We start from the raw sequence: 14,659 nt of genomic DNA on the forward strand, positions 1-14,659 counted from the left end.
TCTGATGATACTTCTTTCTCAGAAAGACTATTGGGACAGGTTTCTCCCTGGTGTTCTCCCATTTTCCATCTGAAAATTCAGGTGTGGGCAGAGTACAGGGCCCCTCGGTGAGCCATCCCAGACTCAGCCTTTGGGGAATTAAGGAGAAAAAAATAGATCAGCCTTAAGACACAGAGTGTTACACTGAAGATGGAAGAGTAAGAGCCGAAAGATGTATGAGCCTGAAGGCTTTGTTAATGGACCTAGAAGATTGACAGTACAGCTGCTGTGCGGGGAGAAAGGGGGCAACAGCCATTGAATGGCAAATTAGGCAAGGTTTGGGTTTTACAGTGATGTTTCCAGAGTGGGGGTAGAAGGGAAGACTGCTTCCTTCGCATCCTGAGGAAGCTGGGGACGTTTGGCATTTGGTGTTCGTGGTGGGCCAAGGACTTCTCAGCAGGGTCCTTCAGTGTAGGCCTTCTGCACTGGCAGTGAACCCAAGGCTGGTGTGGGCACCGCTGACTTCCTCTGATTAATTTCTTTCGAGTGGTGTTTATTAGAGTGGATTAGAAATGGGATTTGGGTTTGTACCACAAAGACCTCTAAGCCCCAGCTTGAAATCGCAGACACAATGAGCAGAGAGGCTCCAGCTGGGGAGAAGCATCTGAAAGCTGTGAGCCTGTTTCACTGGCTGCCTGGTACCTACTCTGTGTCACCTTTTCGAGCTCAGTTGGCATCGGAGGCTCTTCCGCCCTTTTACATGGTTGTGGCCCTTTGGGGTCTATATAAAAGGAGACGAAGAACAAGCCAGCTGACTGTAACTTGGGAATGGTTTCTACATTTTTTTGTTGTTGTTAACCCTTGTGCACACAGGCACACATGGGGACTAGGTCATGAGGCACCCTGACCCTAACCGCACCTCCAGGGTTGCTGTTTGGGTAAAATGCACAGCTCACAACAAACGCCGTTCTCATGACGAGGCGCGGCACTGTTCACGGTTTTCTTGCGGTTTTCGCCTGCTTCCAGCCCGACTCTGTGACCACATGTGACAGATGACAACAGGGCAGGGATGATGGAGAGGGTGAGCCCACCTCCCTAACCCAGTCCTGGGACATCCCATCCTGTCGCCTCCTTCCGAGTCCTTTGGCATCTGCCCCTTTTCACCAAAGGAACCAGGTAGAGCAGCATGGAGCCCCACACCTACTCCAACCCCGGACTGTGTAGATTTTGCATATCAGCCATAGGCGAGCTGGGCCAGTTCAAGTCAGGAAGCATGACTGGATCTCCCATAAGCATCTCTCCCAGAGAGAGGCAGAGACCGACCTGGAGGTGAGCCACCCCCCTGCAGGGACTCTCCTGCTGTACACTGAAGTGGCCTGGCCTCCACTGTGGCTGCCTCAGGGGTGACATGGGGAATGGCCTCCTCCAGGAGTCCAGCAGGAATCCCTGCCTTCTGCCACCTCCTCCTACCCCTTTTTCATGGGACCCATGAGGTTGGCATCTAATCAGTGAGTCAAAAACTACATAAATGCTTATGAAACTGACGCCCATGAGGTCCAGTCTTGGTAGATTCATGATCAAAGTAGTTCAGTCCAGGACCTGAAAAACGACTGCAAAATGAGGCAGGTTTTGCTGGCATTTCTTACATACTAGGAAGGGGCATGCTCCATCCCCTCTCCTTTTGATGCTGTGTCACAGAAGTCTGAGGAATCAAAGCAGAACTCTTCCTAGAGAGCAGGGCAGAAAAAGGCAGAGCCTTTGAGCAGGTGGAGGAAGGAAAGGCCAGGCCCCATCCCATGCTCACCACTCCTGCCCCAGGGCACAGGTCAGGCCCACAGAGAGGAGAGCCACACCCAGCCTCGTTTGCCTGTATGATTTGGTCCCTGCCCTCAAACCTCTCGACCTGTGGGGGAAACAAAGAGGGCAGAAAATTGGTGCAGCTGTAGCAGAGAGCATAGGGAATCCAGCCAGCCAAGGCACAGGGGAGACTGAGGGCTTCCTGGAGGAGGTAGTTTTCTAACTGAGCCAAGAGAAGACAGGTGGGCAGGGCGTTCTGGGCAGAGGCAAGCCAGTCCCAGCCAGAGGTGGCGGCAGGACCCACAAGCCGCAGGAGGCTGGAAGCTTGGGGGAGACACTGGGTGGCATGGGATGCAGCTGGAAAAGTAGACAAAGGCTGGGAGCCCGGTGAAGCCCTGGGGGCGTGGGGAACCTTTAAAGAGGGTGAAGCTGGGACCTGTGCTCTTGTTGGAGCATCCCCTGGCTATGCAGAGAACACACCATGGGGTGCCTGCAAGTGGGACCCAGGTGGGGCATCCTCACAGGAGTCCAGGTGGTAGGAGCCAACAGCTCGAGTTAAACAAGACAGTGACAGCGAGGAAGCAGCCAATTCAAGAGCCATTTCTATGAAACTGGCAGGACATGAGGAGAAAAGAGGCAAGACTACACATCCCTGAGCTTCACGAAGCACCTGCTGTGTGCTGGCTCCTCTGTTGGGTGCATAGGGTTAAGAGTCTCCGGGTCTGCCTGGAAACAGCTCCAGCCTCTTGGGGTATACAGGGTTGAGAGTCTCTGGGTCTGCATATGGCAGCCAGCTCCAGTGTCTGAGAGTGCACAGGGTTAGGACTCTCCGGGTCTGCCTGGCACCAGCTCCAGCCTCTGCTTGCTTGGTTCCAAGACCCTTGATTCCCTTATTTGAAATGTGACATAGGCTGAATGCACGAAGGCTTTCCAGGAGCCTCTGGATCTCCATGGAAGCTACCATTTCCCACCCCAGTGCCCACGGTGGATTTTCCTAACTAACCAGGTACTTTGTCCCACTAAGTTTCCATGCGGTCTTGGAATTCTCCCTATACACTACTCCAGAAAGGGCTTGGTGGATCAAATGTCACCTGCTAGCCTCCCTTGGTATAGATCGATGTTTCCAGTCTCATCTCCCACCAACGGGTACTGTGGCTCAGGGCTGTCTGGAAGACTGAGGAGGATGACGCTCACTAAGAACCCAGCACAGCGCCTGGCATAGGAGCTTCAACCCATCCTAACCTTCCTCCAGAACCACCAGCATTTGGCATTCCCCAAGGAAAACACTGACAGGCACCTGATGACTCCTGCCCCATCTGCTGAGTTTCTCGCCTGCGAAGCTGGTTGCCCTGATCCAGACCTTTCTGTGCAGTTGTACTAGGCATTGCAATGATATCACTTAAATAAATGTTATGCGAATTGACAGAGTCAGAAAAGAGACAGAATAGTTTCATGAAAACCGAGACTTTGGAAAGTCTTTTTTTTTTTTTTTTTTAAGATGGTGTCTCCCTCTGTTGCCCAGGCTGGAGTGCAGTGGCACAATCTCAGCTCACTGCAACCTCTCCTTCCCGGGTTCAAGTGCTTCTCCTGCCTCAGCCTCCTGAGTAGCTGAGACTACAGGTGCCTGCCACCATGTCCAGCTAATTTTTGTGTTTTTAGTAGAGACAGGCTTCCACCATGTTGGCCAGGCTCTTCTTGAACTCCTGACCTCAGGCGATCCACTCATCTTGGCCTTCCAAAGTGCTGGGATTACAGCATGAGCCACCGTGCCCGGCCCTGGAAAGTCTTAGTGGAAGCAACTTGCTTTATAAAAATCTGTGGAATTAGGGATGGGCAGGACAACTGTGAAAACAAAAAGGAAGAGATGGAGATCCTCCTCACAGCACACAGAGAAAGGGAGATTCTGCAGTTGTCCTCCTTCGCTAGGGTCTGTGGGTCCTGCTGAAATTCAGAGAAACTGCAACTGGGTCGAAGACAACACAGCACGGTGCAGTTTATACACAGGAGGCCGCGTGGGCCAATCTTGCAGGAGCACCCAAGCCTGGCATCGAAAGATTGGTGAATGGTGTGCATTTCTGTGTTTAAAATGAAAATAGAACGTTTAACAGGTGGCTGCATCCTGCATCATGACTCCACTGTTGATTAGCCAGCCAAACATGGTCCGATTTAGCCCAGAAAAGAGTTTCTCCCACGGTGGGTGTCCACTGTGGCAACATCCTCGCCTCCCCCTGCTGGGATTCCAGCCCCATCCTTCTGGCTCCCTTCCACATTTGCAAGACCCCACTTCGAGTTTCTGGATGAACTGGGATAAGAGCCCAGGCTTGCCACCTCCCACTTCAGTTCTTCCAGTGAAATCAGGACTGTGAGCATGGCCTGCTGTGAGGAGGATCCCGGCTCTTCCCCTTGGGCGTGTGCCCCTGTTGTTTTGCCCGTGGAATGGGGGTAATGCTTTTTCCTACCTCAGAGTTGTTCTGAAGTTTCGGTGAACATGTCTGTGGAACGTGCCTGGGATGCTCCCTCAGGTCAGGCCTGACGCCACCCTCATCCCCACAGAGCATCGCCTTGGGCCTTCTGCCTCACCGGGTGGAGGCTTCAGAGCTGCTGTGTCCACAGTGCCGTGATAATCAGCCTCCACCATGGCGGGCAGGTTCTGGTTCCGTACTGGGAACTAAAATGGGGCTGACGTGTGAAGATGGCTGGCCAATAGGTGAACTCTCTGCTGGTCACGCTGAGCCTCTGAGTCCCAGCCTCCTCATGCCAGGACTCCCCTCTGTGGCCAGCAGAAATGCATGCCCTCCCGTCCCCAGGCCATTGCTTCTCCTGCCCAAAGCAAAAGGGCCAGCTGGACTGCTACACTACTTTGTCCCAAGCTGGGGAGGCCTGTCCTGGCCCCTGTCTGTGCCTGCGGCAGTGTCTGGTTGCATGACTTCCTGTGCTGTGGTTTATCTTTTCCAGGGGTTTCCAGTGACAGTGACAGTGACTCGGATCTCAGTTCCTCCAGCCTAGAGGACAGACTCCCACCCACTGGGGTCAGGGACCCAAAAAGTGACAAACCCTGGAGGGAGTCAGGTAAGGTGGGGAGTAACATGCTGCTTATTGGTCAGGTGCAGTGGCCATGCCTGTCATCCCAGCTCTTTGGAAGACCAAGGTGGGCAGATCATAAGGTCAGGAGATCGAGACCAGTCTGGCCAACATGGTGAAACCCCATCTCTACTGCAAATACAAAAATTAGCCAGGTGTGGTGGCCTGTGCCTGTAATCCCAGCTACTTGGAAGACTAAGGGAGGAGAATCTCTTGAACCCAGGAGATAGAGGTTGCAGTGATTGCATTCCAGCCTGGTGACAGCAAGACTTCATCACCCTCCATCCCAAAAAATGCTGCTGCTTTTCAAAGTTGCTGCTTCCCAGCAGGTTTCCACAGAGTTCTACATCTGGAAGGAGAAGCAGGCCTAGGGATGGGTGATGAGGCTTCTTGAGGCTCCTCTGTCCACACAGTGGGGGAAGCAGGGCAGGTGGACAACGGGAGGCAGGGCTGGCACACCTGGGACTCCTCCCACGCTCACCTGTGAGGGTTCCCCAGCTGAGAGGTTGCCTCTTGAATCCTGAGAGTGTGAAAATCAGGGACAAAGTTCCCTGCATGAGCTCAGTTCTACCATGAAAGGACCTGCCATGACCTCTGGGCCTGCATTTTCTTCTCGTTAGCAAGTGAGACGGACTTCAAAACCAGGAAGGACTTTGGAAAAAGAGCCAGCTTCACTGGTTGGAACTGGGATCTTTGAAAGAAATTTCAGGGAGGCCAATTTTAGTACTTAGGAAGAAAGGGCTCTATAATAACTGCCCCGAATGGGAATGAAATGCCTTGGGGGTCCTGTCTTGGGACCAAGACTGGGTTGGGAATGGAAGTGTGAGCTAAATCAGAGCTAGCAGAGGCCTGGCACATGGATCACCACTCCCCACTCCCATGACCATGGCAGGCGTTACTAGGTGGTCACAGAGCCCTGATGAGCCCTCAGAATCCTCCTCAGTGCAGTTTTCCAAGTGGCCAATATCAGTAGGTAGAGATGGTATAAGAGATGAAAACTTTCCCTGGACCAGTGACTTCAGGCTGAAGAGTCTAGAGATTTAGAAGAGTATAAAGGAAACTTACCTGCCAGCCTAGGTTTCCAGAGCAGGTTTTATACTCACCCCTCCTCCCATCATGAGCTCTGGTCCCCTCGATCCACACCCACCCTCAGCTCTGACCACATAGGACTGGGAGTCAGGAAAAGGTCAGCAAAGTAGTGGGCTCCACGTCTTCTCTCTTGGCCAGGCAAGGACCAAAAACCAGGTTTGTGTGAGGATCGTTTAGTGAGTTAAGGCAGCCATCAACATCTCTCTCATTAGGTTAACCAAAATATGCATCCCCACCCTTATCCCCAGTCTGTGATCATTGTGGATTTTCATGTTGGTGACTTGTGACTTAATGAAACGACCTACATACAGGCCTGTTCTTGGACCCGGTAGCAGTGGTCAGAGGGTGGGGTCATGTGGGTGGGGTGGGGGGCAAACATCCCACAGAGACCCACCATGGTTCCCAACGAGGACCTCGACTGTGATCACCCCATCTCAGTTTGAGACCCACGGGGCCCACGTGATTTCCCACAGGTGGCAGCGAGGATGCCCCCAGGATGGGGCTCATCCGCCCGCCCAGCCACCTCTCCGTGAGCCAGAGCAGCCTGGCCAGTGAGACCGGGACAGGCTCTGCTGACCCACAGGGCACCCCGCCCCGGGCTGACCTGAAGGGCCCTGGTGAGTACCCGGCTGCTGCCTTCTCCCCTCTCCTGCCCCCCCGGCCACGTCCTTTCTCACTCACTCCTCCCAAACTGGAGGGTGGTGGGTGACATGGTCAGTGCTTTATGTTTACTGAGCACTGTGCTGGGGACCAGGTGAACCAGACCCCAGCCTGGCCTGCCAGGAACAGAGAGAGGGGCCCAAATTGGTCATGGTAGTGATTCTGTAGCCACTTGGTAATTCCAGCAGTGGTTACCATCCCCTGCATTATAAAGCATTTCCCCATCTCTGTGACGGCTTTGCTATGATACTACATCTCCCGCTCAAGGGCACCTGCTATGCGCCAGGCAGTCAGTCCTCACTGAGCCTCAGCAAGTGCCCAGCCTGAGCTGGGAGCCAGGTGGGACAGCTCTTGCCCTCCCCAAACCTGCCACATAGCAGAGGAAGCCACAACAACCCCTTGGAAACAGAGCCCAGCCCGGAGCTAGCCCAGGTCATAGGAGGGAGATTCCAGAGCCATAGGGCCTGGGACACAGAGCCCAGCCTGCCTGGCACCTCTGGGGTAAACTTGCCTTCTTTTGGCAGAGTGGCTGGGAGGCTTATCGTCCCCATCTGATGGGCGGAGAAACCAAGGCATGGAGAGAGTGAGGGGAGAATCCTGGGATCCCACTCTGCCCTGTACCTGCTGGCCCCAGCCCTGGCCGGCCCAGGACCATCCTGTGACAGGGAAGGGGGTCCTCCTTACACTGAGGCCAGAGAAAGCTGTGCAGGTGCAGGATCGGCCTTGTCTCCTTCAAGAAAGAAGCCCCAGGTGGGCTGGGCCCTTCCCTGGCCTGAGGATTCACAGGTCCACACAGGGCGGTGGCTAATCTCCCTTCCAGGTGGAGGGCACCCAGCAGCCACTGAGGGAATGCCTCTCCCACTTCCCACCCCCACTCAATTTGTGGGTACACACACGCACCAGGGCAATGGCCGATCTCCCTCCCGAGGTGTGGAGGGCACCTGGCAGCCACTGCAGGAATGCCCCGCCTGCCTCCCCCGCCTCCCCTCCCTGACTTGATGGTTCCCCAGAAGTTGCAGAGCACCAGGAGGCATCTTTGCTGTGGAGCAGACCTGCCCCCTCCCTCTAGCCTCCTAGGGGTCCTCCACAGAGGTTAGAGGTCACTGTGGATCAGGCAGCCTGAGTCGTTGTCCCAGCCCTGCCACCTACAGCCACGGGATCTTGAACAGACCCCCCAGGTTGAACCACGTGAAATTGCTTTTTTTTTGAGACAGGATCTCATGCTGTTGCCCAGGCTGGAGTGCAGTGGTGTGATCACAGCTAGCTCACCTACAGCCTCAACCTCCTGGGCTCAAGCAATCCTCCTGCCTCAGCCTGCAAAGTAGCGAGGACTATAGGCAGGTGCCACCATGCTCGGCCATTTTTTGTGTGTTTTTCAAAGAGATGGGTCTCTCTGTGTTGCCCAGGCTGGTCTCAAACTCCCGGGCTCAAGCAGTCCTCCCACCTTGGCCTCCCAAAGTGCTGGGATTACAGGCAAGAGCCACCGCACCAAACTGAAATTGCATTTTTTTGGTTCAAAAACAGTGAAATATCAGTAATTCGATATGGTTCACCCTTATATTTGATCTCTCTGCACCCAGTTCTGTTATCGATAAGGTGTCCCTCACAGGATTCCAGAGAGACAAAATGTAGTGTCCACACAGACTGCCTTCCCCTAGGGGTCCTCTGGGGGGTAATAAAGGGGAAGCCATGTGGCCCAGTGCGGAGAGAGGGTTCCCAGGCTTAAGAAACAGCTTGGAAAGGATCAGCTTGGAGGAGGATTTTCTATTTCTGTGTCCGTCTGCTCCTTCCGGCATTTTGGGGTTGCTGTGTTGGTCACCTGGGTTGGGAGGTGGCCTGAAGCCCAGAGTGACTGGTGACTTTGCCGCCATCACACAGCAGCGCAGAGCAGTGTGGTGCTGGTCTCGAGCCTGAGTGCTGTCAGCAGAAGCCCACTTTCCCCACCAGCCCTCCTTCTCATTCCCAAAGGCCCCACTGTCACTGGGGAGGGAGGGACTCCACCCTTGCTCACCGAGTGGTGGCCTTTTCTTTCCTCCAAAGGTAAAAGACACACCTGGGCCAGCCCCCGCTACTGATGTGGCTCCAGTAGGCCCCTCCAGCTGCCTGGGCTGAGGCATTGGGTGCCTGGAACAGACTTCCGCGTGGAAGATTCTGGACTAAGCTGGAACCAGACCCTGCGAGGCTGCTGCCGGACAGGTCCCTATGCCCTCGCCAGCCACCCTGTTGCCCATGACGCAACAAACCAGTGTTGGGAGCTGTCTACATCCCCACCCAGTGCCTTTCTGTACCCCTTCTTTCCTGGGGGGCCTTCTGCATCCACCACCCCTCCCACCGCTGCCCTCAACCCCAACCTTATTTATTGGCCCCCCCCACAACCCCAACCTACCTTGTGATTATTGTAAGTTTGCTTGGGTCTTGGGTTGGGCTGGGGCGGGGGGTACTTCCCACATGCAAGTCAGAGGGGCAGCCAGGTGGAGCTTTCTCCATTGCTATATTAATGGCAAGATGAAATGAAACCTAGGGCATGGCCTCTGAAGCTGCGTGTGGCCCTTAGAGGTGAGCACTGGAGCCAGAGCAGCGCCCACCTCCCCTCCCTTCAGTGGGGTGTGAGATTCACCCACCTCCCCCTCTCTTCAGCTCTGGCAGGCAGGAGCAGGACCCCCCCTCCCTTGGGCTGGCCCAGGACTGCAGGTGAAACCTGGAATTTTTAGGGTTCTTTGGTTTTTGTGTGTTTGTTTCTGAGATGGAGTCTTGCGTGTCATCCAGTCTGGAGTGCAGTGGCATGATCTCAGCTCACTTCAGCCTCTGCCTCCCAGGCTCAAGCGGTTCTCCCACCTTAGCCTCCTGAGTAGGTGAGATTACAGGTGCCCACCACCATGCCCAGCTAATTTTTGTATTTTTAGAAGAGATAAGGTTTTGCCATGTTGGGCAGGCTGGTCTCAAACTCCTGGTTTCAAGTGATCTGCCTGCCTTGGCCTCCCAAAGTGTTGGGATAACAGGCGTGAGCCCCTGCGCCCGGCCCTATTAGGTTTATTTGAATCCCTTCACGGCCCACCTGGTTTTTGCTCAGCCTGTCTTCAGCTTGAGGAGCTGTGAATGGTTCTGGTGGATGCTGTTAACTCACTGCAGAGCAGCCTTCAGGCAACTCCCCGGCCAGGGCATGTGGCTCCCCTCAGCCATTAGTTCACTTCTCTTCAGTAGGTTTGGCTTGGCATGCAGATACTTCAGAGTACAGGCAAATGCTTCTGGAAAACCCTTCCCTGAAGAGAGAACATGTGGGGGACGTGTGCATGACAGTGTCCACACCCGCCCTCCTGCCTCCCCCACCCCACCCCCAGGTCCCTGGGTCCGGAAGGGCCTCATTCTCTCCAAGCTGGGAGCTCCTGGGCCCCCACCATTCACTTTTTGTCCTTGCTGCTGGCAAATGATAAAGAAACTCACTTTCCCTGTGACACATTATGCTTCAGAATTAAAACAATGAAGGTTAAAATTTGCATTGAGCCAGTGTGTTGATCAAAAGACCACAATTGCCTGTGTTTCTGAGATGCATCAATAGAAAATAGATGGAAAAAACTGTGATGCATTGACTTGCTGGAACACTTCCTAAGCCGCAGAGAAAGGAGGGGCTAGATCTGTGTGTGTTCATGCAGCTCACACACCTGACACTGCACGGATAAGCAAGGCCATCTACATACTAAAGGAAGTATTTCACAACACAGATAATCACAATGAGTTCTATAAACATACGTACGTATGCAAAAATGAATTTTAAATGGACAAGGACTGCTGGTTACATATGGTGCACTGAATATATTCATATTTTCCTCTGTCCCTTAAAACCCCACTAGAGTGACATAAAGGAATGAAAATGGCATTAACCACAAAGAGAAAAAGAACAGGAGAGAAGATGGCAACGGATGGCGACATCTGAAGAGCTTTGGAAGCTGGAGCGGTATAATTCACTTAATGTCAGCCCCAAAATGTCTACAAAGAAGGAAGCCACGCATGAACAAGCCTATTTGCTCTGCAGAATACCCCAAATGCACAGAACTTAGGGGGCCAAGTGTCCCTAACAGGGAAGTTAAGCGTGGGTCTGAAAATTGTATTGATTGAAAGAAGTCTTTAGACCTCAGGTCCCGTCTCCCGGCCTGGGGACTGCCCTTCCCTGAGCATGGTGGGAGACAGGTGTACTGCCGGCCAAGGGTGATCTGAAAAGATTCTGGACTGGGGACCCCAAGCCTTGTCAAAGGCCAGGGCAGGGCACCTAACTGAAATCAGGATGTTAATGGGGACTCATTAAAATCCCTGAAAGGGACTGATAAAAGCTAGGCCTGGTCCCCATCCGTCCACCCTCAAGGCAGGACATTATTGAATTTACCTCTGGAAAACTGATGAAAGAGAACAGATGGGCAGGTCCTGACACTGGGGGTTCCGCAAACAGTATCTCTCTGCCCAGTCCACTGTGGGTCCCCCAGTCCACGAGCCCCACCCACATGTTCAGTGCTTTGTTGCCTTTCACTCACTATATAGATTTGTATTTTTTATATGTCAGAAATATTTCAAAGTAAGAAAATTAAGGAACTATACCAAACCTTCTTAAGAAATTTCAGGACACCAGGATAAAGGGAAAATATCCCAAAGCCTTCCAACGAAGAAGAAAAAAAAGGTCACACACAAAGAATCTGGAATTTAAATGGCCCTGAAATTCTCAAAGCAAATTTTGAAGCCAGAGCACAATGAAGCAGGATCTTCTGAATTCTGAGGGGAAACAATTTCTAATTTAGACTTTTCTATCCAGCTAGAACTTAGTGAAGTGTGAAGGTAGAATGAAGATACATTCAGACACATGAGTTCCTGAAAAATATCACCCCCCTTGCCCTCTTTCTCAGGCAGCTACTCCAGGATGTGCTTCCATGAAACAAGGGAGAAAACCAGGGGAGAGGGTACGTTTCCACAGGAAATGAGCCCGACACAGGAGAGAACGCTCAAGATGATGGTGGAGCTGGGTGGCTGGGCTAGAGGCCAATGCCAGCCAGCCCAGAGGAGGACAGGAGGTGCACAAGGACATACAAGAAGCTCATGTGTGTCTGGGAGATCACATATGAGAGCTATGTTATATTTTATAATACATAATGCTCTATAAAATTACAAAATCAAGGTGGAATCCACATGAGATTTTAGATGCCATGGGACTAAAAAGAGTTGAAAGGGTTACCTTGAGACAGACTCAAGGTGAGCAGGGCATTCCTGCTTTATGATATAAACTTTGTAGGAGAGTTACCCTTTTAAAATAGTAGACTATATTCCATTTATAACAATTAGGTTTTATGGAAAAATAAGCATCAAACTCCTGATGAACCCACAAGGCAGGGGAATGGGCAGTGAGAGCCCCGAGGCCATAGCAGATGAGTGAGTAAACACCTGCCTGGCAGAGAAACGACAGCTTGTGGGCTGCCCAGAAGTCCCTGTGTCCACACCCGACCTGGGAACAGCAGCCTGGGAGAGGCTCAGGTCTCTGTCCGTCTGTCTGTCTGCAGCTCTCAACTGCAGGTGCTCTGCCCACGTCTCTCGGACCGAAGCCCTCTCAGACCTGCTGCAACACGAGCCCCCACACTCAACCCCACCAGAACCCCGAGCCTAGGGCAGACCCAGTCCCTGCAGCCCCAGGTCATTTCCAAATGCATTTCCTAGAGAGGCATTGATCAAGACGACTTCATCTTGGAATTGTCAGCTTCAGAGCTGCTGTGTCCCAACCGGGACAGATGCATGATCCCAAGCTGTTGCTCAGCCCTGGAGCACAGGCCCAGCAGGTTAGAGCCATTTCCACCCCAGAAGTGGAGGCAAGCATCCTGCCCACCTGAGAAAATGCCCACTTTCTGGCCTTGCCTCTCAGGGTTCTCAACAGCCTGCCCTATTTGTCCTGCCTGTTCCCGGCTCTCTGTGAACCATGGTGGCTGCGGTGTGTTCTGCCGAGCAAGGTGAGGCAGGCTTCAGAGAGGGAAGCTGCCTGGCTCCAGGAGGGAGGCCTATCAAGACTCCAGGCAGCGCCCTCCCTGGCTCCCCAGCTTCCTTCGCTGCAGCCCCACATCCTCTCCCCAACTGAGTTTTGTTTGCTGACAACAAACAGCCTCAGTTCCACAGAGTGAAGGCCAGGGAGAGAGGAAGCATTTTGCTGTGCTGGGACGGTCATCACCATCAAGGCCACCTTTTGTTGAGTCAGTCACCTGCCATGAGCTTTAGGGAATCCTCGCCTACGGGGTAGGGGGGTGGGGCAGTGAGTCAGGGACTTCATTGTTCCCATTTTACAGAGGAGGAAACTGAGGCCCTGAGAGGTCCACAGGGCCTAAATTTGAATCGGGGTAGTCAGATGTCAAAGAGCATACCCTGCAGGCTGCAAGGCCAGGGCTTGATATGGAAAAGTTGGGATTCCAAGGGCAGAGGATGCAGGCTCAGGTGGGGACAGCTGCTGAGTCGGCAGCACAGATGGAAACTTCTAGATGAATGGGAGAAGGTCAGCCCCTCGTTCCACTGGGGGTTTTCCCAATGCTAACGTAACAAATGAGGGTAAGTCTCAGTAGTGCTGCGATGTCGCCCCATTCTGGAAACTGTCTCATGTCTGTGGCCCAGCCTGGGTGTGGACCCCAGGCTCTGACCTCAGTCTTCCTTCGTTGGCACTTGGGGGTGGGTTCATGGAAGCAGCTGCCCTTTCAGCTACAGGGACAGCTTTGACTGGGAGGGTTTCCTGTAGCTTCCATGGATCAAGTGAGCTCTTAGGGCTTTTGGAGCCCAGGGCCTGTCTCTGGGCTGACCTTCAGCCTCTCAGAGGGCTGGGGAAGCCCGGCTGTGGGATGTGGCACCTGAGCTCCGAGCAGGAGAGCTGTGATCCCTCAGGCTCCTATGCCACTCACAGGTGCCCACACTTGTCTCATCTTCCCACAAGCACCGGCCCCCCTTTTTAAAAATTGCAGCAAAATTACATAGAATTTAAGGGTATAGTTCAGCGGCATTAAATACACTATAGCACTGTGTAACCAGCATCATCATCCATTTCCAGAACTTTCCCATGATCCCAAACAGAACCTCTGTACCCCGTGTCCCCTGCCCCAGCCTGAGTAACCACCTTCCCACTTTCTCTGTGACTACCCTGGGTACCTCACCTAAGTGAAATCATATATTCATCCTTTTGTGTCTGGCTTATTTCACTTCACATAGTGTATTCAAGGTCAATTTCTATTGCAGCACCTGTCGGAATTTTATTCCATTTTATGGCTGGATGATATTCCTTGGGGTGTACACACCACACTGTGAATCCATTCACCTGTCATTGGGTTGTTTCCACCTTTGGCTGCTGTGACTAAGGCTGCTGTGAACAGCAGTGTACAGGTACCTGTCTGAGTCCCTTCTTCTAATTATTTTGGGTAAATACCCAAGAGTGGGCTGGGTGCAGTGACTCGTGCCTATAATCCCAGCCCTTTGGGAGACTGATGTGGGCAGATGGCTTAAGCCCAGGAGTTCAAGACTAGCCTAGGCAATGTGGCAAGGCCCCATCTCTATAAAATATACAAAAATTAGCCAGGCATGGTGGCCCACACCTGTAGTCCAAGCTACTACAGAGGCTGAGATGGGGCCTCCCACTTGAGCCTGGGAGGTCGGGGCTACAGTGAGCCATGATTGTGCAGCTGCACTCCAGCCTGAGTGACAGAGCCCGAACTTGTCTCTAAATAAATAAATAAATAAATAAATAGCTACCCAGAGGAATTGTTGGATCCTATGGAAATTATAAGTTAATTGTTTTTAGGTCCACCATAGCACAGTTCGCTGAGGCTCACCACTTCACATGCCCACCAGCAATATGCAGGGTCTGCCTTTCCTTTTAAAGCAGGATGCCATCCTCCTGAGCCCCTCACTAGCCCAGAGTGCACCCCCGCCCCCGGGAGCTTCGGCTCTTCCTGTGATGGCTGGAGCCCTCCTGGCCTCAGTGCTGGCCTGTGGACACACGTTGTGGGCAAGAAGGGACTCGAAGGGCCCTGGGCTTGGTTCAGTGATCTGCTGT

The 14,659-nt window shown here is 53.0% G+C and overlaps 1 protein-coding gene across 25 annotated transcripts in view; it reads left to right on the forward strand.

Annotated features, from left to right (window-relative positions):
- RPH3AL (rabphilin 3A like (without C2 domains)) overlaps positions 1 to 14,659 on the forward strand; it is a 177,639-nt gene that overhangs the window by 140,895 nt on the left and 22,085 nt on the right. For 11 of the 25 annotated variants that reach the window (XM_078372327.1, XM_078372325.1, XM_078372331.1 and 8 more), the window contains 4 exons: positions 4,732 to 4,845; positions 6,420 to 6,563; positions 7,131 to 7,356; positions 8,647 to 10,096. In XM_078372327.1, the coding sequence (XP_078228453.1) occupies positions 4,732 to 4,845; positions 6,420 to 6,563; positions 7,131 to 7,356; positions 8,647 to 8,650 (488 nt within the window). In that variant the 3' untranslated portion in view covers positions 8,651 to 10,096. Of the gene's footprint in view, positions 1 to 4,731; positions 4,846 to 6,419; positions 6,564 to 7,130; positions 7,357 to 8,646; positions 10,097 to 10,454; positions 14,365 to 14,659 lie in introns of those variants that run through there. The other 14 variants (XM_078372334.1, XM_078372340.1, XM_054255544.2 and 11 more) reach the window with 3 other exon arrangements.

Source organism: Callithrix jacchus, chromosome 5 (assembly GCF_049354715.1).
Source record: "Callithrix jacchus isolate 240 chromosome 5, calJac240_pri, whole genome shotgun sequence".
NCBI classification, from domain to species: Eukaryota; Metazoa; Chordata; class Mammalia; order Primates; family Cebidae; genus Callithrix; species Callithrix jacchus.